Source organism: Pseudorca crassidens, chromosome 10 (assembly GCF_039906515.1).
Source record: "Pseudorca crassidens isolate mPseCra1 chromosome 10, mPseCra1.hap1, whole genome shotgun sequence".
NCBI classification, from domain to species: Eukaryota; Metazoa; Chordata; class Mammalia; order Artiodactyla; family Delphinidae; genus Pseudorca; species Pseudorca crassidens.
The window spans coordinates 89,570,605-89,592,158 of NC_090305.1; the positions used below are offsets into that span (position 1 = coordinate 89,570,605).

At 42.1% G+C, this 21,554-nt stretch overlaps 1 protein-coding gene across 1 annotated transcript in view; it reads left to right on the forward strand.

Annotated features, from left to right (window-relative positions):
• The first annotated feature begins 20,899 nt into the window (after positions 1 to 20,899).
• The window catches only part of PPP4R2 (protein phosphatase 4 regulatory subunit 2), a 152,086-nt gene continuing 151,431 nt past the window's right edge, over positions 20,900 to 21,554 (forward strand). Inside the window, exon 1 of the mRNA XM_067755216.1 lies at positions 20,900 to 21,189. Coding sequence (XP_067611317.1) covers positions 20,915 to 21,189 — 275 coding nt within the window. The 5' untranslated portion in view covers positions 20,900 to 20,914. The remainder of the gene's footprint in view (positions 21,190 to 21,554) is intronic.

Consider the following 21,554-nt stretch of genomic DNA (forward strand, 5'->3'; position numbering starts at 1 on the left):
CTATGTTTTCCTCTAAAAGTTTTAGAGTGTCCGGTCTTACATTTAGGTGTATAATCCATTTTGAGTTTATTTTTGTGTATGGTGTTAGGGAGTGTACTAATTTCATTCTTTTACATGTAGCTGTCCAGTTTTCTCAGCACCACTTATTGAAGAGACTGTCTTTTCTCCATTGTATATCTCTGCCTCCTTTGTCATAGATTAGTGGACCATAGGTGCATGGGTTTATCTCTGGGCTTTCTATCCTGTTTCATTGATCTATATTTCTGTTTTTGTGCCAGTACCATATTGTCTTGATTACTGTAGCTTTGTAGTATAGTCTGAAGTCAGGGAGTCTGATTCCTCCAGCTCTGTTTTTTTCCCTCAAGACTGCTTTGGCTATTCGGGGTCTTTTGTGTCTCCATACAAATTTTAACATGATTTGTTCTAGTTCTGTAAAAAATGCCATTGGTAATTTGATAGGGATTGCATTTAATCTGTAGATTGCTTTGGGTAGTATACTCATTTTCACAATATTGATTCTTCCAATCCAAGAACATGGTATATCTCTCCATCTGTTGGTATCATCTTTAATTTCTTTCATCAGTGTCTTATAGTTTTCTGCATACAGGTCTTTTGTCTCCCTAGGTAGGTTTATTCCTAGGTATTTTATTCTTGTTGTTGCAGTGGTAAATGGGAGTGTTTCCATAACATCTGTTTCAGATTTTTCATCATTAGTGTATAGGAATGCAAGAGATTTCTGTGTATTAATTTTGTATCCTGCAATTTTACCAAATTCATTGATTAGCTCTAGTAGTTTTCTGGTGGCATTTTTAGTTTTATACATTCTATGTATAGTAACATGTCATCTGCAAACAGTGACAGTTTTACTTCTTCTTTTCCAATTTGTATTCCTTTTATTTCTTTTTCTTCTCTGATTGCCGTGGCTAGGACTTCCAAAACTATGTTGAATAATAGTGGTGAGAGTGGACATCCTTGTCTCGTTCCTGATCTTAGAGGAAATGCTTTCAGTTTTTCACCATTGAGAATGATGTTTGCTCTGGGTTTGTCATATATGGCCTTTATTATGTTGAGGTAGGTTCCCTCTATGCCCACTTTCTGGAGAGTTTTTATCATAAATGGGTGTTGAATTTTGTCAAAAGCTTTTTCTGCATCTATTGAGATGATCTTATGGTTTTTATTCTTCAATTTGTTAATATGGTGTATCACATTGATTGATTTGCGTATATTGAAGAATCCTTGCATCCCTGGGATAAATCCCACTTGATCATGGTGTATGATCCTTTTAATGTGTTGTTGGATTCTGTTTGCTAGTATTTTGTTGAGGATTTTTGCATCTATATTCATCAGTGATATTAGTCTGTAATTTTCTTTTTTTTTGTAGTATTTTTGTCTGGTTTTGGTATCAGGGTGATGGTGGCCTCATAGAATGAGTTTGGGAGTGTTCCTTCCTCTGCAATTTTTTGGAAGAGTTTGAGAAGGATAGGTGTTAGGTCTTCTCTAAATGTTTGATAAAATTCACCTGTGAAGCCATCTGGTCCTGGACTTTTGTTTGTTGGAAGATTTTTAATCACAGTTTCAATTTCAGGGCTTGTGATTGGTCTGTTCATATTTTCTGTTTCTTCCTGGTTCAGTCTTGGAAGGTTATACCTTTCTAAGAATTTGTCCATTTCTTCCAGGTTGTCCATTTTATTGGCATAGAGTTGCTTGTAGTAGTCTCTTAGGATGCTTTGTACTTCTGCAGTGTCTGTTGTAACTTCTTTTTCATTTCTAATTCTATTGATTTGAGTCCTCTCCCTCTTTTTCTTGATGAGTCTGGCTAAAGGTTTATCAATTTTGTTTATCTTCTCAAAGAACCAGGTTTTAGTTTTATTGATCTTTGCTATTGTTTTCTTTGTTTCTGTTTCATTTATTTCTGCTCTGATTTTTATGATTTCTTTCCTTCTGCTAACTTTGGGTTTTGTTTGTTCTTCTTTCTCTAGTTCCTTTAGGTGTAAGGTTAGATGGTTTACTTGAGATTTTTCTTGTTTCTTGAGGTAGGCTTGTATAGCTATAAACGTCCTCTTAACACTACTTTTGCTGCATCCCATAGGTTTTGGATCATCGTGTTTTCATTGTCATTTATCTCTAGGTATTTTTTGATTTCCTCTTTGATTTCTTCAGGGATCTCTTGGTTATTTAGTGATGTATTGTTTAGCCTCCATGTGTTTGTGTTTTTTACTTTTTTTCTGTGTAATTCATTTCTAATCTCATAGTGTTGTGGTCAGAAAAGATGCTTGATATGATTTCAGTATTCTTAAATTTACTGAGGCTTGATTTGTGACCCAATATGTGATCTCTCCTGGAGAATGTTCTGTGCTCACTTGAGAAGAAAGTGTAATCTGCTGTTTTTGGATGGAATGTCCTATAAATGTCAATTAAATCTATCTGGTCTATTGTGTCATTTAAAGCTTCGGTTTCCTTATTAATTTTCTGTCTGGATGATCTGTCCATTGGTGTAAGTGAGGTGTTAAAGTCCCCCACTATTACTGTGTTACTGTCAATTTCCTCTTTTATAGCTCTTAGCAGTTGCCTTATGTATTGAGGTGCTCCTATGTTGGGGGCATATATATTTATAATTGTTTTATCTTCTTCTTGGATTGATTCCTTGATCATTATGTAGTGTCCTTCCTTGTCTCTTGTAACATTCTTTATTTTAAAGTCTATTTTATCTGATATGAGTATAGCTACTCCAGCTTTCTTTTGATTTCCATTTGCATGGAATATCTTTTTTCATCCCCTCACTCTCAGTCTGTCCCTAGGTCTGAAGTGGGTCTCTTGTAGACAGCATATAGATGGGTCTTGTTTTTGTATCCATTCAGCAAGCCTGTGTCTTTTGGTTGGAGCATTTCATCCATTCACGTTTAAGGTAGTTATCGATATGTATGTTCCTATGACCATTTTCTTAATTGTTTTGGGTTTGTTTCTGTAGCTCCTTTTCTTCTCTTGTGTTTCCCACTTAGAGAAGTTCCTTTAGCAGTTGTTGTAGAGCTGGTTTGGTGGTGCTGAATTCTCTTAGCTTTTATTTGTCTGTAAAGCTTTTGATTTCTCCATGGAATCTGAATGAGATCCTTGCTGGGTAGAGTAATCTTGGTTGTAGGTTCTTCCCTTTCATCACTTTAAATATGTCATGCCACTCCCTTCTGGCTTGTAGAGTTTCTGCTGAGAAATCAGCTGTTAACTTTATGGGAGTTCCCTTGTATGTTATTTGTTGTTTTTCCCTTGCTGCTTTCAATAATTTTTCTTTGTCTTTAATTTTTGCCAAGTTGATTACTATGTGTCTCGGCATGTTTCTCCTTGGATTTATCATGTATGGGACTCTCTGAGCTTCCTGGACTTGGGTGGCTCTTTCCTTTCCCATGTTAGGGAAGTTTTCAACTTTAATCTCTTCAAATATTTTCTCTGGTCCTTTCTCTCTCTCTTCTCCTTCTGGGACCCCTATAATGCAGATGTTGTTGAGTTTACTGTTGTCCCAGAGGTCTCTTAGGCTGTCTTCATTTCTTTTTATTCTTTTTTCTTTATTCTGTTCTGCAGCAGTGAATTCCACCATTCTGACTTCCAGGTCACTTATCCTTTCTTCTGCCTCAGTTATTCTGTTATTGATTCCTTCTAGTGTAGTTTTCATTTCAGTTATCGTATTGTTCATCTCTGTTTGTTTGTTCTTTAATTCTTCTAGGTCTTTGTTAAACAGTTCTTGCATCTTCTTGATCTTTGCCTCCATTCTTTTTCCAAGGTCCTGGATCATCTTCACTATCACTATTCTGCAGTCTTTTTCTGGAAGGTTGGCTGTCTCCACTTCACTTAGTTGTTTTTCTGGGGTTTTATCTTTTTCCCTCATCTGGTACATAGCCCTCTGCCTTTTCATCTTGTCTGTCTTTCTGTGAATGTGGTTTTTGTTCCACAGGCTGTAGGATTGTAGTTATTCTTGCTTCTGCTCTCTGCCCTCTGGTGGATGAGGCTATCTAAGAGGCTTGATGAGAGGGACTGGTGGTGTGTAGAGCTGACTGTTGCTCTGGTGGGCCGAGCTCAGTAAAACTTTAATCCACTTGACTGTTGATGGGTAGGGCTGGGTTCCCTCCCTGTTGGTTGTTTGGCCTGAGGCAACCCAACACTGGTGCCTACCTGGGCTCTTTGGTGGGGCTAATGACAGACTCTGGGAGGGCTTACACCAAGGAGTACTTCCCCGAACTTCTGCTGCCAGTGTCCTTTTCCCCATGGTGAAACAGAGCCAACCCCCGCCTCTGCAGGAGACCCTCCAACACTAGCAGGTAGGTCTGGTTCAGTCTCCCCTGGGGTCACTGCTCCTTCCCCTGGGTCCCGATTCGCACGCTACTTTGTGTGTGCCCTCCAAGAGTGGAGTCTCTGTTTCCCCCAGTCCTGTCAATCAATTCCCACTAGGTTCAAAGTCTGATTCTCTAGGAATTCCTCCTCCTGTTGCCGGACCCTCAGGTTGGGAAGACTGACGTGGGGCTCAGAACCTTCACTCCAGTGGGTGGACTTCTGTGATATAACTGTTCGCCAGTCTGTGAGTCACCCACTCATCAGTTATGGGATTTGATTTTACTGTGATTGCACCCCCTCCTACCACCTCATTGTGGCTTCTCCTTTGTCTTTGGATGTGGGGTGTCCTTTTTGCTGAGTTCCAGTGTCTTCCTGTTGATGACTGTCCAGCAGCTTGTTGTGATTCTGGTGTTCTCACAAGAGGGAGCGAGAGCACATCCTTCTACTCCGCCATCTTGTTTTCCTCCTCCTGTTATTATTTTAGAATACATCTTTTCAGACTCAGTCTATTCATAAAATTCATAAAATATATCTTCTATTCATAAAAAGTACAGAACAATTTTAAACAAAAATGGTATCATACTCTTATTTTCACTTTTTCCACCTAACTTAGCATTATAATATTTCAATTTGACTACTTTTTTGTCAAGAATATTATAGCATAATTATACCCTTTTTATTTATCAATGTTAATATTGTTAATTCTTAAGAAGTTAACAAGGTGATGATTCATTTTGAGAGAGGAAAAAAATGAAACCAGTAGTAAAATCATAAGCATAGATCACAAAACTAGAATAAAAATACAAAAGTTGAAATACAAACTAGATAACACATTTTGAAGTTTGAAAAACAATTATCCTTTTATATACAATGGGACTAGATATCCTAAGTTTTGCAATTCTGAGTTATAAACTGATTCTAAGAGGGCTTGGATGAATTCATAGATAACTTACAGATAAATACTGGATTGTAAAAGAGGATTAAGAGATGGTCCCAACAGGATACAGACCATGAATCTAACACTGGTGATGTCTCCAAAGTTTTTTAAACCCCTTTATAAGCACAACTATTTTTGATCCTTGCACCAATCCATCAGCCCATTCAAATTACAGTTGTTAAAAGAGCACAGTGTTGGCAATAATATAGCACAGTCATGGGTATTTCTGGTAGGATTTAGCCTGATTCCAATTGTATACATACAAGCTCAGTAAAGTTCTGAAGAAAATCTAAAACAGTTACAGCTGATCCCAGGGTATTTTTGTTTTGTTTTGTTTCGGACATTTTTGTGCAGTGTGTAGCTAAGGGCTTAGCAACATATATTTCAAGATGCTAGTCCCATCCCATTAGATGAAATGCAGATCACAGGGGAATGCTAACCAAACTGCATTTTGAACTTCCTTCATTGTTTTTTTTTTTTTTTTTTTGGCCGCCCTGTGCAGCGTTGTGGGATTTTTCTTCCCCCACCAGTGATGGAACCTGCACCATCTGAAGTGGAAGCCTGGAGTCCCAACCACTGGACCTCCCGGGAAGTCCCATGAACTTCCTTCATTGTTTAATGTTGTATATCTAAAAGACATCTACAGAAGGTACCATTTTGATGCCCTGCCCAGATGTTCTTTATGGAACTGGGGAGCCCATCTGTCACTGGCTGCAAACATTGGGGATGACCTCTTCTCCAAAGACTTTCTCTAGTCCAGCGTTTCTCCACCTCAGGTATCTGGAGCCAGATAATTCTTTGCCGTGGGGGGCCCACCTGTGCATTGTGAAATGTTCAGCAGCATCCCTGGCCTCTTACTTCTCAATGCCAAGAGCAGCTCTGCTATGGTGAGAACCACAAATACCTCCAGACTTTGCCAAACGTCTCTTAGGAGGCAAAATTGTCCACAATTGAGAATGACTGCCCTAGATTGATGGAAGGCTCCCGAAGTAATTACCACCACAACCGTGAGGACTGGTACGGGGTACAGAAGACTGCCTTAAAGGGCAGATGAGTCCGGTGTGGCTTACGCTCCAGAGTTCCTTACAGGATCAGGCCAAGGGTAGATTTTCCCTGCCCGTATCTTTGCTCAGCACTTCCCCTTTCCCTGTCCTTCACTTCCTCCCTTACAGGTTTCCCCTGGGTAACACCCCACAATAAATCCCATGCATCCGAATCTTTGTCTCAGGTTCTGCTTCTAGGGAATAGGTTGAAGGTACCTGACCTATGTGCACATCTTGAGGAACATCTTAACATTCCTTACAGTCCCTCAAAACTACTGGAGAAAAGTATCTACAATATCTATGGAGAATACATGACACAAATTTTTATGTTACTTTTTTAAAAGCTCTTATAATCCTGTTATCCTCAGCATAACTAATCTTTTCCTTAATTCATAGTGAACATGATTTTAGTCCATCACGCACAAATGATTTCTACCCAGCTCTTTTGGCACCAAAGATTGTGGTGGGGCCTTCCCTGGTGGTGCAGTGGTTGAGAATCCGCCTGCCGATGCAGGAGGCACGGGTTTGTGCCCCGGTCTGGGAAGATCCCACATGCCGCGGAGCGCCTGGGCCCGTGAGCCATGGCCGCTGAGCCTGTGCATCCGGAGCCTGTGCTCCGCAGCGGGAGAGGCCACAACAGTGAGAGGCCTGCGTACCACCAAAAAAAAAAAAGAAAGAAAGAAAAGATTGTGGTGGGATTGTAAATCGGTACAACCACCTTAAAAAATTATTTGCCAGTATCTACTAAAGCTAAACGTATGTATGCCCTAGCATCCTACAATTCCTCTTTTTGATACATAACAGAAATGAGTGGTAATCGTGCATTAAGAGATATGTATAGGAATGCTCATAGATGCATTATTCATAACAGCCCAAACTGTATACAATTCAAATGCCCATCAAGAGTAGAATAGACAAATTGTGGTATATTCACTCAATATTGCTAAACGGAAGTAAGAAAGAATGGACTAAAGCTATATACAACATGCATGAATCGCATAGGCAAGTTAAGTCAAAAAGACCAGATCCAAAAGACAATGTGGTATATATACAATGGAATATGACTCAGCCATAAAAAAGAATGAAATAATGCCATGTGCAGCAACATGGATGGACCTAGAGATTATCCTACTAAGTGAAGCAAGTCAGACAAAGACACATACAAGACACCACTTATACATGGAATGCAAAAAACTGATACAAATGAGCTTATTGACAAAACAGAAATAGACTCATATAGAAAACAAACTTAGGGTTACCAAAGAGGAAAGTGGAGGGGGGATAAATTAGGAGTTTGGAATTAACAGATACACACTATTATGTATAAAATAGATAAAAAACAAGGACCTACTGTATAGCACAGGGAACTATATTCAGTATCTTGCAATAACCTATAATAGAAAAGAATCTGAAAAAAGCATATATATATAAATATATCTATACGTTCAAATATATGTATATATTTGAATCACTTTGCTATACACCTGAAACTAACACAACATTGTAAATCAACAATACTTCAGTTTTTTTAAAATAGTGAAAAAAAATTTTAAATCCAAAAACAGATACCCTCTGCCTTTCTAAGTGATAAAATCACTCAGATAAGAGAGTTATTAAAGAACGTTTATATGTCAGGAAAAAAAAGACCAGATTCAAAAGAGTTCATACTAGACGTTTCCATTTACACGAAGTTCAGAAACAGGCAAAACAATCTATGGTTGTAGATGTGAGAATAATGATTACTTTTGTGGGGATGGTTATTGACCGGGAGAAGGCATGAGGAAGCCTGCTGGGTGCGAAATATTTACTCTATATCTTGATTTGGGTGGGAATTATGTGGATATATACTATGTAAAAGTCATAGAGCCACACACATATTTAAGATTGGGCACCTTACTGTATGTAATTAATCAATATATAATAAAAGAAATTCTGTGCATGACTACAAAACAATAAGAGCTGACTCACCCCTGGATGCTGGGAATATAGGCTGCTGATGGCTCACAGCCGTGTCCCTCACAGGGCATTGCCCTTGACTGCAGAAAACTGCCTTATCCAAAGTTACCCACCTCCAAAAGGCTAATGCAGGATTCAAAGGTCTGGCTCGCTGCCTCAGACGGGACAACTCTGAAAGCCATCCTGGCTCCAAAGCTCCCTGCAGGATTGGCAGAGGCCTTGGTTGCAATGGCACTGTGGGCCTCTGTCCAGTGTCACTTTCTCTTTACAGGTATATCTCCCAAGGCATCCCTCCTAAAACCACCTTCACTCAATGGTCCTCCTCAGAGTCTGTTTCCAGGAGCTCCGATCTAAGATGCCATCTGTGCTACAGGTCTACTCTTCCAAATAGAGTGGAATGCCCACCTTGCTTTCAATATCGAAATTCCTAAAATTAACTCAACAGCCTACTTCTTGGTCTTTCTGCAGTGTCATTTCCTGGCATTTCTTCACCAAGGGGTCTTGAAGCCATGATTTTGCCTATATTTAAAAAAAACTGTTGCCAGGACTCTCTTTCTTCCTGAATGCCTTTTGATTATTGCAGCCACGCAGAAGAAAACCAGTATTTTGGAGAAAATACTAAGCAAAACTATGAGCTCTAAGGAGGAGAAAAATAGGTCCCCCTGCAATTTGAAACAATTTCTGTTGGTTATGTGTATTGTAAACTCACTGTAAGTACTTCTCTGTAAAAGTGAAACAGCGTAACTGGATGATTTTACGTTATTTTCCCAGAAGAGTTCACATTAGTCACTTTTTTCCTAAATAAGAATAAATCCTTTCAACTAGAGGCCATAGTATTTGAAATGCAGGTAGTAATTATGTCATTGTCAATAGTACATAATGAAGACCTAGCCTTGAATCCTCTCCCAATCTTCTCCCTTGGCTTTGCTCCATTCTGCACTCTGGTTTTTGCATAGTTTCTAAGTGTTCATTCATCCGTCAATTTATTTACACTTCTTCTCCTACGTTGACATTTCCTTCATTTCAAATCAAGATTTTTTCCTTGTGGGTTTTGTTTATTTACACTTGTTTTTCTTGGTCATTTCAGCATTTAACAATCTTTTTATTGTGATTTTTTAGGTCATAATTTGTAGCCAATTAGATGTCTTCTTTCTTTATATGAGACATGAAGAAATAAGAAAATTTAAACTTACGTCTTCACGGCATCAGACGTCTCCAGCCAATGGGACAGAGCCTGCTGCCTTCATTATCATAGTTTATGGAATTTTTTTTCACCCTGGAAAATAATACTTGGGTTCTTTCCTTTTCCTCTGGGCAATACTGCCCCCAAGTTATCATAAATTTATGGTATAAATTTAATCAACAATAATAGCTGGTATTTATTGGTCACTTATTACATAGGAGCCATTTTTCCAAGTGATTTGCAAACAATGTCATTATTTCAGCTCTAGGAGGAAACAGCCGTTATATCACCAGCACCCTCATTTTATAGATGAGGAAACTTGGACTTAACAAGGTTGAATGACTGCCCAGGTCTCATGGCTTATAAGTAGCACAGCCAGGATTGGGACCCCTGAGCTTATCCCACCTCTAGTCCACCATCTATAAAACTCATGTTTCTGTTCTTGATGATCTGGGAAGAGGAGAGAGAGGAGATAATACAAGATGAAAGAAATCATCGCTAACTTCAAATAATTTAGACTTTAGCTATGAAAATAAAACACAGAAGGATTAGCAGTTGTGGTAGCCAATTTCCAAAACTGTGTCTTCCCACAATGAGCCACTCCTCCCGGTAATCATACCCTTGTGTGGTCCCTTTGCACAGTGAATCTGGGTTGGCCCTGTGGAGCCAACAGAATGCAGCAGAGGTGACACTGCATGACTTCTGAGAGCCAGGTCATAAAAAAACCTTGCCACTTCCAATTGCACTATTGAAATGCATGCTCTGAAGGAAGCCAGCCACAGTGCAAGAAATCCAGCTACTCCTGAGACCACCAGGCTGTGGGGAAGCCCAACCTGCCACGTGGAGAGGTTGTGTGGCTGGCCCTAGCTGCCTCCGCCATCCCAGCCCAGGCACCATTCCCAAGAGTGAAGAAGTCACCTTGGCCATTCAAGCCTCAGCAGATGTCACATGAAGAAGAACAGAGGAATCTCACTGTCAGCCAGAAACACAGCTTTAGGCTTATGGCTCCATCCCACCCACCTCTAGGATCTGAGCCACTCCAGCTGAGGCCCCAGTTACATCAGAAGAGAGACAAGCCATCCCCGCTGTGCTTGCCCTACTTTCTAACTCGCAAAATTGTCAGCCTAAGAAAATGATTGTTGTTTCACATTGGTAGGTCTGGGGGAGGTTTGCAATGCAGCAATGGATACATGGAATAGCAATGAAAGACATACTGTGTAGAAATTCAGTCAGAGAGATCCAGAGATAGAGAAATGCATGGGGGTTGGAACAATTAGAAAACTCTCATTTCTGATAAGTGTGGGGCCTGAGCAAAGGCTCCCGGGAGAAAAATCACAGATAAATGGGGTGGAACCAGGTCACCTTATCTTATCTTATGTGGAGGATACAAAAACTGAAGCAACAAGCATTAGGATTGTAAAAGAGGTTGGGGCAAATTGGTAAGGGTGGTGAACGCCAAGGAAGGTAAGTCTGCAGCTGAACAGGACTATAAAAACCATCTAGGGCTTCCCTGGTGGCGCAGTGGTTGAGAGTCTGCCTGCTGATGCAGGGGACACGGGTTCGTGCCCCGGTCCGGGAAGATCCCACATGCCGCGGAGCGGCTGGGCCCGTGAGCCATGGCCACTGAGCCTGCGCGTCCGGAGCCTGTGCTCCGCAACGGGAGAGGCCACAACACTGAGAGGCCCGCGTACCGAAAAAAAAAAAAAAAACCATCTAGTACAATCCACTTTTTTTTTTAAGATAAAGAAATTGAAACTCAGAGAAATGAAGTGATTGCGGGAAGGTCACATAGCAAGTTGGTAGCAAAAGTTAATACTCAAGGCTAAGACTTAGTTTCTTTTCTCCAGGACCCCACAGTTGGCTTAGGAAACAGAATCATAATTCTGTGCCTAATCTAGATAAGCTTTCTCTCCTGGCATCAAAAAATACCACAGTGGATTTCCATGGTGGTGCAGTGGTTAAGAATCCACCTGCCAGTGCAGGGGATATGGGTTCGAGCCCTGGTCTGGGAAGATCCCACATGCCGCGGAGCAACTAAGCCCGTGCGCCACAACTACTGCAGCCCGCGTGCCTAGAGCCCATGCTCCGCCACAAAGAGTAGCCCCCGCTCACCGTGACTAGAGAAAGCCCGCACACAGCAACTAAGACCCAATGCAGACATAAATAAATAAATAAATAAACAAACAAACAAATAAATAAATAAAAACACCATGATATATCCATCCTAAATATCTGGTAAATATCTGGACAGATCCTGTAGTGTTTAATGCCAGATTCTTTCCTCTGTAGTTGTAAAGTCTCGAATCATTCTTTCCTCATCCTCTCTTTCCATGTTAAAACCAAACCAAAACAAAACCTCTAAACCTTTTAGGCTCTGAATTTTCACCAAATTCTCCATTAAGTTTTTAAAAAAACTTTATTGAGGCATAAATTACATTTCATAAAATTCACTCTCTTTTAAGTGTACTGGTCAGCGATTTTTTCTACTGAGCTGTGCAATCATCACCTTAATCTAGTTCCAGAATATTCCCATCCCCCCCCAACAAAATCTCTCTGCAGTTACAATTAATCTTTCTTCCTGCCTTGAGCTGCAGGTCACAAATAACTTACATTTTTTCTCTATAGATTTGCCTTTCTGGACATTTCAGGTAAATTGGACCATACAATAGGTGGTCCTTTGTGCCTGGCTTCCTTCATATAGCATAATGTTTTTGAGGTTCATCCAGGCTGTAACATGAATCAGTAGTTAATTCCCTTTTGTTGCTGAATAGTATTCCATTGTATGGATGTGCCATATTTGTTTATCCATTAACCCGTTAGTGGACATTTGTCTTGTTCCACTTTTCGGCTATCATGAATAAAGCTGCTTCCACTAATTTTTAAAAGTAGTAAGGATTGCTTAGTATAGAGAAGTGTCACAGAAGTTTTGGGAGTTTTGTGGAGATTGTTTATTTAAATTAAAAAATACAGAAAAACATAAAGAAGAATACAAATTAACCATTCAGAGACAACCAGACTATGTTCTACATTTTTTTGCTAAATATATAGACTTTTCTTATAATAAGACTAAACTGTACTTACTTTTTTGATAGCTTATTTTTTTTAAGATTTTTTTTGATGTGGACCATTTTTAAAGTCTTTTATTGAATTTGTTACAACATTGCTTTATGTTTTGGTTTTTTGGGCTCCAGGCATGTGGGATCTTAGCTCCCCAACCAGGGATCGAACCTGCATTAGAAGGTGAAGTCCTAACCACTGGACAGCCAGGGAAGTCCCTTGGTAGCTTATTTTTAAATTAATGTTGTCATGAATAACCTTTCTATGTGAATTACATTGTATTGAATTGAGGTACCACAATTTATCTGATCTCAGTGATTAGGTAATTCAGTTACATCCAATTTGCTGGCCGTTATAAACAACAATGACTTTGGCTATGCTCACTAAAGCTGTCTCCAAACTAAATTCATAAAACGATTTACTTCTGTGTTCTTTCAGCTCTTTTATGGTTTATTGTTTATATTCAACTTTTTATTTCTTCCTGATGGTATTTTGGCATTTGTTTACCCCAAAGTCATCCTTCCACACTGACTTAAAAAGCATTCTTTAATGCACAGCACAGATGGATATTGTCCAGAATCATTTCTTAGGTTTCTATTCTATTTCATCAAGTGACTTAAGTGCCAATAACATCCTGCTGTAATCAGAGCTGACTAGAGCATGATAATACATGGCAGCATTAGTCTTCCTTCAATGTTATCTGGTTTCTTTTTGTGCAGTTCCCCAACAAAAAATCCTCAGAAGTCTAATTTTAGCTAATATGTGTATCCTGGAAATTTAGATAAAATTCACACATTTTAATAGCAAAATTGTTTTCTGAGTTCACCAAGAGAACTCCTGGTTGAAGAGACCTTGGGGTGACTTATTTGGAATCCATATATCAATAGTCCCCTCTTGTCCGTCTTTGTCTATCATCTTCTACTCCCCCACATGACTACCACGTTCTGTTCAGATGGGAGTTCTGCACTCCTTCTCCTGTCCCTGTGATGAGATGGCCATGAACTGTGAGTCAGGTTGTTCTCAGAAGTAGGTGGATCTTAAAACCCTAGTGTACCTACATAGCACCAATACAATCCGTGTTAGGTATGAACTTTCAACTCAGGTACCAAAAAATGTAACTTTGATTTTTCCATATCTGAATTTCATTTCTCTCTCTAGCAGCAGTTTGCCTGTCAATTTATGGTAAACTCAGTCACTTCAGAGCTTTTCTTTAATCTCTCTGAGGTGAACTCAAGGGGTTAAGTTTTTCTCTTCCTCCCTAATTCACCCCAAGGTGTCATTTTATGTCTAGGAAGTTTTCCAAAAATCATGGAACTGAGTAGAGTGGGGTGGGTCTGAGAGGGCATCTGATGCTTGGAGTCATTTCTGTTACACAGACACGTGCAGGAATGTCCAGTCCTGTGTGATCCTCAGTCATGGTCGTCTCTCCATACTACCATCTACGGAGACATCCGAAGTCCTATGTCATAGCTGTACAGTCCGTTCCATTTTCTGCTGAGAAATCGCCTCATCAGCGCAAGGACCTTTATTGTCCTCAAACCACAGGTAGAGTGGCTCCTGCTGGGCCCCATGTTTTATTGACACCCACTCTGGCCCTTGTCAGGCAGTGCCCATCCAGAGCCCTGGACCCTCCTCCTTCTAGAACACACTCTGGATAGCCAAGACTCTGTGATTCCTTATCTAAATGCTCCTGAGCCCATCTCCAGGGTTGGTGCAGGCCTCTTTCCTGAGTGGTCCTTCTGAAGGCAAACTGCCCCTAGTGTACACGTCCTTGGACCTGAGCGTGGCCAAAGGGCAGCTGTTTGCAGGGGCGTGGACAAAGCTTAGACATATGGACAGGGGTGCCCACGCATGGGCCAGGGTGGAGGGAGGAGAGGGGGAGCTCAATGCTGGGGCTGAGTACTTGCTCTCTATCACCCTCAGGCATCATGTAGAAATCAAAAAGTTCCTCCTGGACTTCAAGGCTGTTATCAAAACATATTTGCCATGCAGGAGCATAGAACATATGTCATTTGACAGTGGTTAGTTTGACTTATAACTTGTAAATAGTTAAGCATATGGTAGGTGGGTCTCCATTTTTTTTAATTTTTATTTTATATTGGAGTATAGTCCATTAACAATGTTGTGTTAGCTTCAGCTTCAGGTGTACAGCAAAGTGATTCAGTTATACATATACATGTATCTATTCTTTTTCAAATTCTTTTCTCATTTAGGCTATTACAGAATATTGACCAGAGTTCTCTGTACTATAATGGTGGGTCTCCATTTTTACTCTTGCCCCAGACCCTGAGAATTCTAGGGATGGGCCTGATAAGGTGCTATTGATCAGCTGAGTGATGCTTTATACAGTCTGTGACTGTTATAGTCAGAGTGCCACTCTTTGGGGGACCCAGTTTATTCAGGTGTTCCCACTCCAACCTCATACCTTGCTTGGTTGGGCTCTAGGTTTTATTTCCTATCCAAAGAAAAATTTGACTACAGGGCTGAACAATCTCTCAGGTTTCTTACTTTCTTGTGGTTTCTTGGCCTCAGAGATTTTCCTCACTTTCCCACCCACTCAGTTATGCTTCTCAAAAGTTTATGCATCCTTGAAGGATACCAAATAAGATTTGAACCAATAAGGGACGCTAAATCACTCTCAATTGGAAAAACAAGATTGTGCAGATGTTAATTTGTTGTAAGTTAATTTAAAAATTTGTCTTAATGCCAATAAAGTTGTGTTTTTAATTTTAGAATGAGACAGACTAGTTCTGAGTTCATATCGAAAAACAAATAAAAATAGCCTGGGAAGCTCTAAAACAATAGGAGTCATCCTGATTGATATGTAAGCATGTTTTAATGCTAAGTACGTAAAATTGCACTCTCACACGGGAGACAGACAAGCAGAATGGAATAGAAAACCCAGAAATATCTCAAAATACACCTGGGACTGCAGCACATGACCCAGGCGACACCTCAAATTGATGGGGGAAAGATGGACTGTGCAGTATTGGTGTTGAGAAAACCATCTGAAAAAGAAAAAAAAGGTTGGGCCCATACTCACCCAGGATAAATGCCAAGTTAATCAAAGATTTACATTTAAAAATGAAACTATATTTATTGATAAGGGTTCTTTATGCAGATTCTGGAGAATCCTACAAATCAATCAAATGCAACTCAACAGAAAAATGAGCAAAAGACTGGAGCAGATATTTCATAAAAGACATAAAATAAGAGTCTAGTTGGCCAATACATACATGAAAAGATGCTTAACTTCATTAGTCATCAGGGAAATACAAATTAAAACCACAATACCACTACACACCCACCAGAGTGGCTAAAATGAAACAAACAAACAAAATGTTGGCAAAGATGTTTAGCAACCATGACTCTCATGCATTACTGGTAGGTGGGTAAGTTGATAAAATCATGTGGGAAAACTGTTGGGTAGCAGCCACTAAAGGTAAGCTTATGCCTACTTTGTAGCACAGCAATTTCCATCCTAGTATATATCCAACACACGCATTCTTATGCTCACCAAAAGACAAATACACAAATGTTCACAGTAGGTCTCCAGTGGAAACATTTCCTTCCACCCCTGTCTTCCATCTGTTCTGGATTTCTTACTATGTAAGATGAATATATCAAGTCCTTGCTACTTAAAATGTTGGATCACCACTAGCAGCGGGAGCAATGGTTTTGTTTGTATTTTTTTTTGCGGTACGCGGGCCTCTCACTGCTGTGGCCTCTCCCGTTGCGGAGCACAGGCTCCGGACGCGCAGGCTCAGCCGCTCCGCGGCATATGGGATCCTCCCGGGTCGGGGCACGAAGCCGTGTCCCCTGCATCGGCAGGCGGACTCTCAACCACTGCGCCACCAGGGAAGCCCCAGGGAGCAATGCTTAACAGCTTATTAGAAATGCAGAATCTCAGGCCATGGCTCAGATACACCACCTTGATGTCTACATTTTAATGAGGCCTCCAGACCATTTGTCCACCCATTTAAGTTGGAAAAGCCATAGATTAAGCCACAGTTAGTCAGCTATTCTCTTCCGTTGCTTCTAACTGATACAGACATAACCCCAAACCTCCTGTCCTGCCCACTGGGGTATTTATTGGCTACCATCTTGTAGAGGTCATTTCGCAGCCTTCTCTTTGCTCAAGCAACATATATACATTATACTCTGGGGGGCATGGTTAACAACACGGACAGTAGAGTCAGAGTACTTGAGTGAAAAATCCCATACCTGCTTTTTTAAAAGAATAGATTTTTCTTTAAGAGCAATTTTTTAGGTTCACTGCAAAATTGAAGGGAAACTACAGAGAATTCCAATACACATACTGTCTCCTCTTATACACAGCCTCCTCCACCATCAACACCTCAGCACCAGAGGGGTACATTCGTTCAACTGAAGAATATGCATTGACACACCATTATCACCCAAAGTCCACATCCAACTGTGTGGACGCACTACAGTTTATTGATCCATCACCTGCTGAGGGACACCTTGGTTGCCTCCAAGTTTTCACAATTACTATTAAAGCTGCTATTACGAATTACTAATAACTAATTAGTAATAACCTGCACTGAAGTGCAGGCTATTGTATAGATATAAGTTTTCAGCTACTTTGAATAAATACCAAGGAGTGTGACTGCTGGTTGTATGGTTAAGGGTGTGTTTCATTGTGTAAGAAACCACCAAACTGTCTGTACCATTTTGCATTCCCACCAGCAATGCACGAGAATCCCTGTTGGTCCCCATCCTCGTCAGCATTTGGTGGTGTCAGGGTACCAGATTTTGGCCATTCTGATAGGTGTGTAGTGGTATCTCACTGTTTGTTTTTTGTTTTTTTTAATATTTATTTATTTATTTGGCTGTGCCAGGTCTTAGTTGTGCCACATGGGATCTTCACTGCGGCCTGCAGCGTCTTTAGCTGTGGCATGCAAGATCTTTTTTTAGTTGCAGCATGCAAACTCTTAGTTGTGGGATATGGGATCTAGTTCCCTGACCAGGGATCGAACCCGGGAAGCGCAGAGCGTTAGCCACTGGACCACCCTGGTGACAGAACGTGGAGCATCTTTTCATTCACTTACTGGCCATCTGTATATCACCTGTGGTGAAGCATCTATTAAGGTCTTTGGCCCATTTTTAAATCAGGTTGTTTGTTTTCTTATTGTTAAGTTTTAAGAGTTCTTTGCATGGTTTGCATAACAGTCTTTTGTCAGATGTGTCTTTTGCAAATATTTTCTTCCAGTCTGTAGCTTGTCTTCTGAATCTCTTGACTTTTGTCTTTCACAGAAGTTTTAAATTATAATAAAATCCAGCTTATCAATCATTTCTTTCATGGATTGTGCCTTGGGTATTAGATCTAAAAATTTGTTACCATCCCTGAAGAGTTGTAAGCAAAGGAGAAACAGTTTATGTTTTTAAAAGATTATTCTGGTTTAAGGATTGGAAGAAGCCATGGGAAAAAGCAAGGAGATCAATTAGAAAGTTTCTAGGCCATAGAAGAGCCACTTCATATAATTCAGAGTCGTGGGGGATGGAGTGGGAATAATTTATGTGAAATACTATGGGAACAAGGCCATTAGGAATTGGGCAAGGTTTGATCTTGTCAAGCAAACACTATTGACAATTCAGGAGAGAAGTGGAGAGATGCCGATTATGTCTTGGAGGCAGAGTCCACAGAGCTTGCTGACTCTTTGGGTATGGGCAGTGAGGGAAGCAGCCTTCTAAAACAGCTCCCAGTAATCCTGGTATTCAGGCCCTTGTGTAATCCTCTCCACCTGAGTGCAGAATGAATTTAATGCCTTGCTTCCAACAAGGAGAAGATGGCATAGTGATGGGATATCACTTCCAAAAATAATAAAAAACTGTTACCTCTGTCTTGATGGCATTCTCTCTCTGGCTCTTCTGATGTACTTATTCTGATAGAGAGAGCCACCTGGCAAGGCCCTGAGGGCAGCCTCTGACCAAGAGCCAGCAAGGACCAGAAACCCTCAGTCCAATGAACTGAAACCCTTCCGACGACCATGTGAGTGAGCTTGGGAGCAGCTCCTTCTCCAGTTGAGCCTTCAGATGAGACCACCACCCCCAGGCCAACACTTTGATTACAGCCTTTTGAGAGCCTGTGAAGCAGAGGACCCAGCCAAACCGTGCTGGATTCTTGACCCACAGAAAACATGAGGTTGTACGTGTATTATCTTAAGCCACCACACTTGGGGTAGTTTGTTATGCAACAACAGAGAACTAATACAGGAGGTGAGAGGAAACAGAGAAACCAAGGTTGGTTCCCACCTAATTTCTGGCTTGAGCAACTGAGTATCTAGACAAGGGGAGAAACAGATTTCTGGGGTAGGGGGACAAATACACAAGCATTTGGTATATTTGACATCCAAGTGACAAATGGGATGAGTCATAGATATGGTATCTGGAATCTTTTTTCCATCATGCTAGATATCAGAATGGTAACCCAAACATGAATTTGGATGCAGGGGAAGGAGATAAATCAGGCCTTTCCTTTGTTTCAGCAAGGTAAAAGAAAACAGAGTCCTCTGTTTGGTCAAACCTAGTTGTTCCAAGTTCTACTTTGGTGTTTGAGGCCAAAACCTTAGCTGTTAGCCAAGTGTTACTTTGCCTTATTTTATTCTTATTGCATGTGTCTCCTTGAGGAAGAGAGGAAGTGGCAAGACAGAGTTTGGGAATTCTTGCTTCACTGGGCCACATACTAACATAATAGTGGCCATTTCTAAACTTGGAAGGCCTGAACACCAGGCTTTAGCCTATCCCAGTGTTTCTCCACAGTGCCCCCCCCCCCCGTGTTGGCAGTTGGCCCAGGACAATTCTTTGTGCTGCTGGAGTGTCCTGAGCATTGTGGGAGGTCCAGTATGTGCCAGTAGAACTTGCCAGTTATTGTGACAACCCAAAACATCCTTCCCCCAATTCCAAATGCATCCTAGCGGGACGATACCTCACCCTCAGTGGAAATCGATGGATTTTTTGGTGCTCATTCACCTGCAACATCTGCTGTGCACACCTTGAGCCTGCATCCTGCCATCTCTTAGGTGCCTACTTGGCCAGAGGTTCCAGGTGTTTAAATATTCTCATTCCTAGAACTTTAAATACAATGGGATCTCAAAGAATTAAAATGTAATGCTAATATGAGAACCATTCGGAATATAACTGAATTTTAGACGATTTATAAGGCAACATGGAATCTTGTAGAATCTCAGAGACGTTGTCATAACTGCTGTTCCTTGTCACGTGGCCAAGCAGAAAAGAGAGTTAATAGAACGCTGGCTGTCAGTTCATGGTGAATAATAAGAGGAGGTGTCCTCATGCTTCACATTGATGCTTGGGGATGCCCTGGAAGAAGAGCTGGGAAACTCTGGAAACTTCATCTGGTGATTGCGGCTGTTAAAGTCTCAGAAACATTCATTTCTACACTGGCTTGTGAATATTACTCTATATCAAATCTACGTCAGAAAGAAAAAAATGTGCATTTATGTATATATGACGAGCTCTGTTTTATTGTACTAATTATCACAGAGCTTTTATTGGGCACCAATTGTGAGCCAGGCACTGTGCGAGTTTCTTCGAATGCTTTGTTTAATGTAATGTCCACACAACGGCTCTGCGGAGAGCAGCAATACAATCCCAGTTTGCATGTAAGGAAATTAAGGCTCAAGAAAGTTGTGCCACTTGCTCATGATCACCTAGCCTAGATCACGAGCAGCAGAGTCAGATTTCAAACCCAGACTCTAGAATTCACTCTGTAACTTGTTTAGACAACGTGGATCTGGAGTGGTTATCTTACAGGTACCCACCAAGTGCCAGGCCCTGCATTGGGAAAACTGGACAGAGATGTCCCTGCCTGATTGGATGTATGGGTAGGTGCACGAGTGCGTGGATAGATGGGTAAAAATAAATGATGGGGCAAATGCATGGAATAAGAGAGAATCCGATGAAGAGAAGATGGAATGGGAGAGTAAGTGAATGAGTGACGGAATTGAGGAAGTAAACGAGGGAATGGAACAGAATGGGAGACAATGAATGAATGAACGAATGAATGAATGAGTGGATGAATGAGGAGGTGAGAGGTTTTTAGGCTGCCCTACCTGAAGACGGAGCGCCTGGCGGCTGGCGGGTGGGCGGACGAACGGGCGGCTACTCCACACAGTACGGTAGGCGCGGGCTGCCCCTCCTCGGGCCGGCTCACGCCTCCCCCTCCCTCCCCTTCTTCCTCCTGCGTCGCGCGCCCGCTCGCCTGTCGGCCGCCCGGACCCCAGTCCCCGGCTGGCGGGCTGAGGAGGCGGCCGTCGCGCGCCGCTGCCCTCGCCCCGCCGCCGCTGCCGCCGCCGCCGCCGCCGCCCGGCGCGCCGCGATGCGCAGAGGGACCGCGCCGCCCAGGGGCCGCCGCCGCCGCCGCCGCCGCGCCGCACCATGAAGCTCCGCAACAAGGCGGCGGCGCTGCTCCTGCTCGCGCTGGCCGCGCTCCTGCTCGCGGGGCTGTCCCTGCGCGCCCGCCGCGCCGCGCCCCGCGCGCCGCTCGCTCGCCCCGCGTCCGCCCCGCCGCGCCGCCCAGCGCCGGCCCCCGCGCGCCTCCCGGGCCCGGGTGCCCTCCCGGGGGCGGTCCAGAGCGCTCGCCGGCGCCGGCCTCCGCGTCCGCGCCCCCGAGCCAGCCGTCGGGGCGCCGAGAGCCTGAAGAAGTTGGCGAGGTGAGTCGTGGCAGCCCCAGAATCCCATCCGCGGACCCGTGTCTCCCTCCTTCCACCCGTGTCCGGTCCATGGGAGGCTGTGGGCTGGAGGGACAAACTCCAAGTTCACCCACGGGCTGCCCACTTTTCTTTCTTTCCCCGCTAGAAATGAAAAACCGTCTTCATGGAGTCCTGTTAACAGCGCAGTGCTGGTCATCACGTACCTTTTGAAAAGAGAAGTGTCGGGGAAAGTGGTCTGCATGGTACATTTTTAACTGTCAGGGCAAAGGCTTTTTTTTTTTTTTTGCGTTCTTGCAAACATGCGCCCTTTGTAGAATTTCTCAATAGCCATCACGATTTAAGAATGCTTTATCTAACTCTCATGT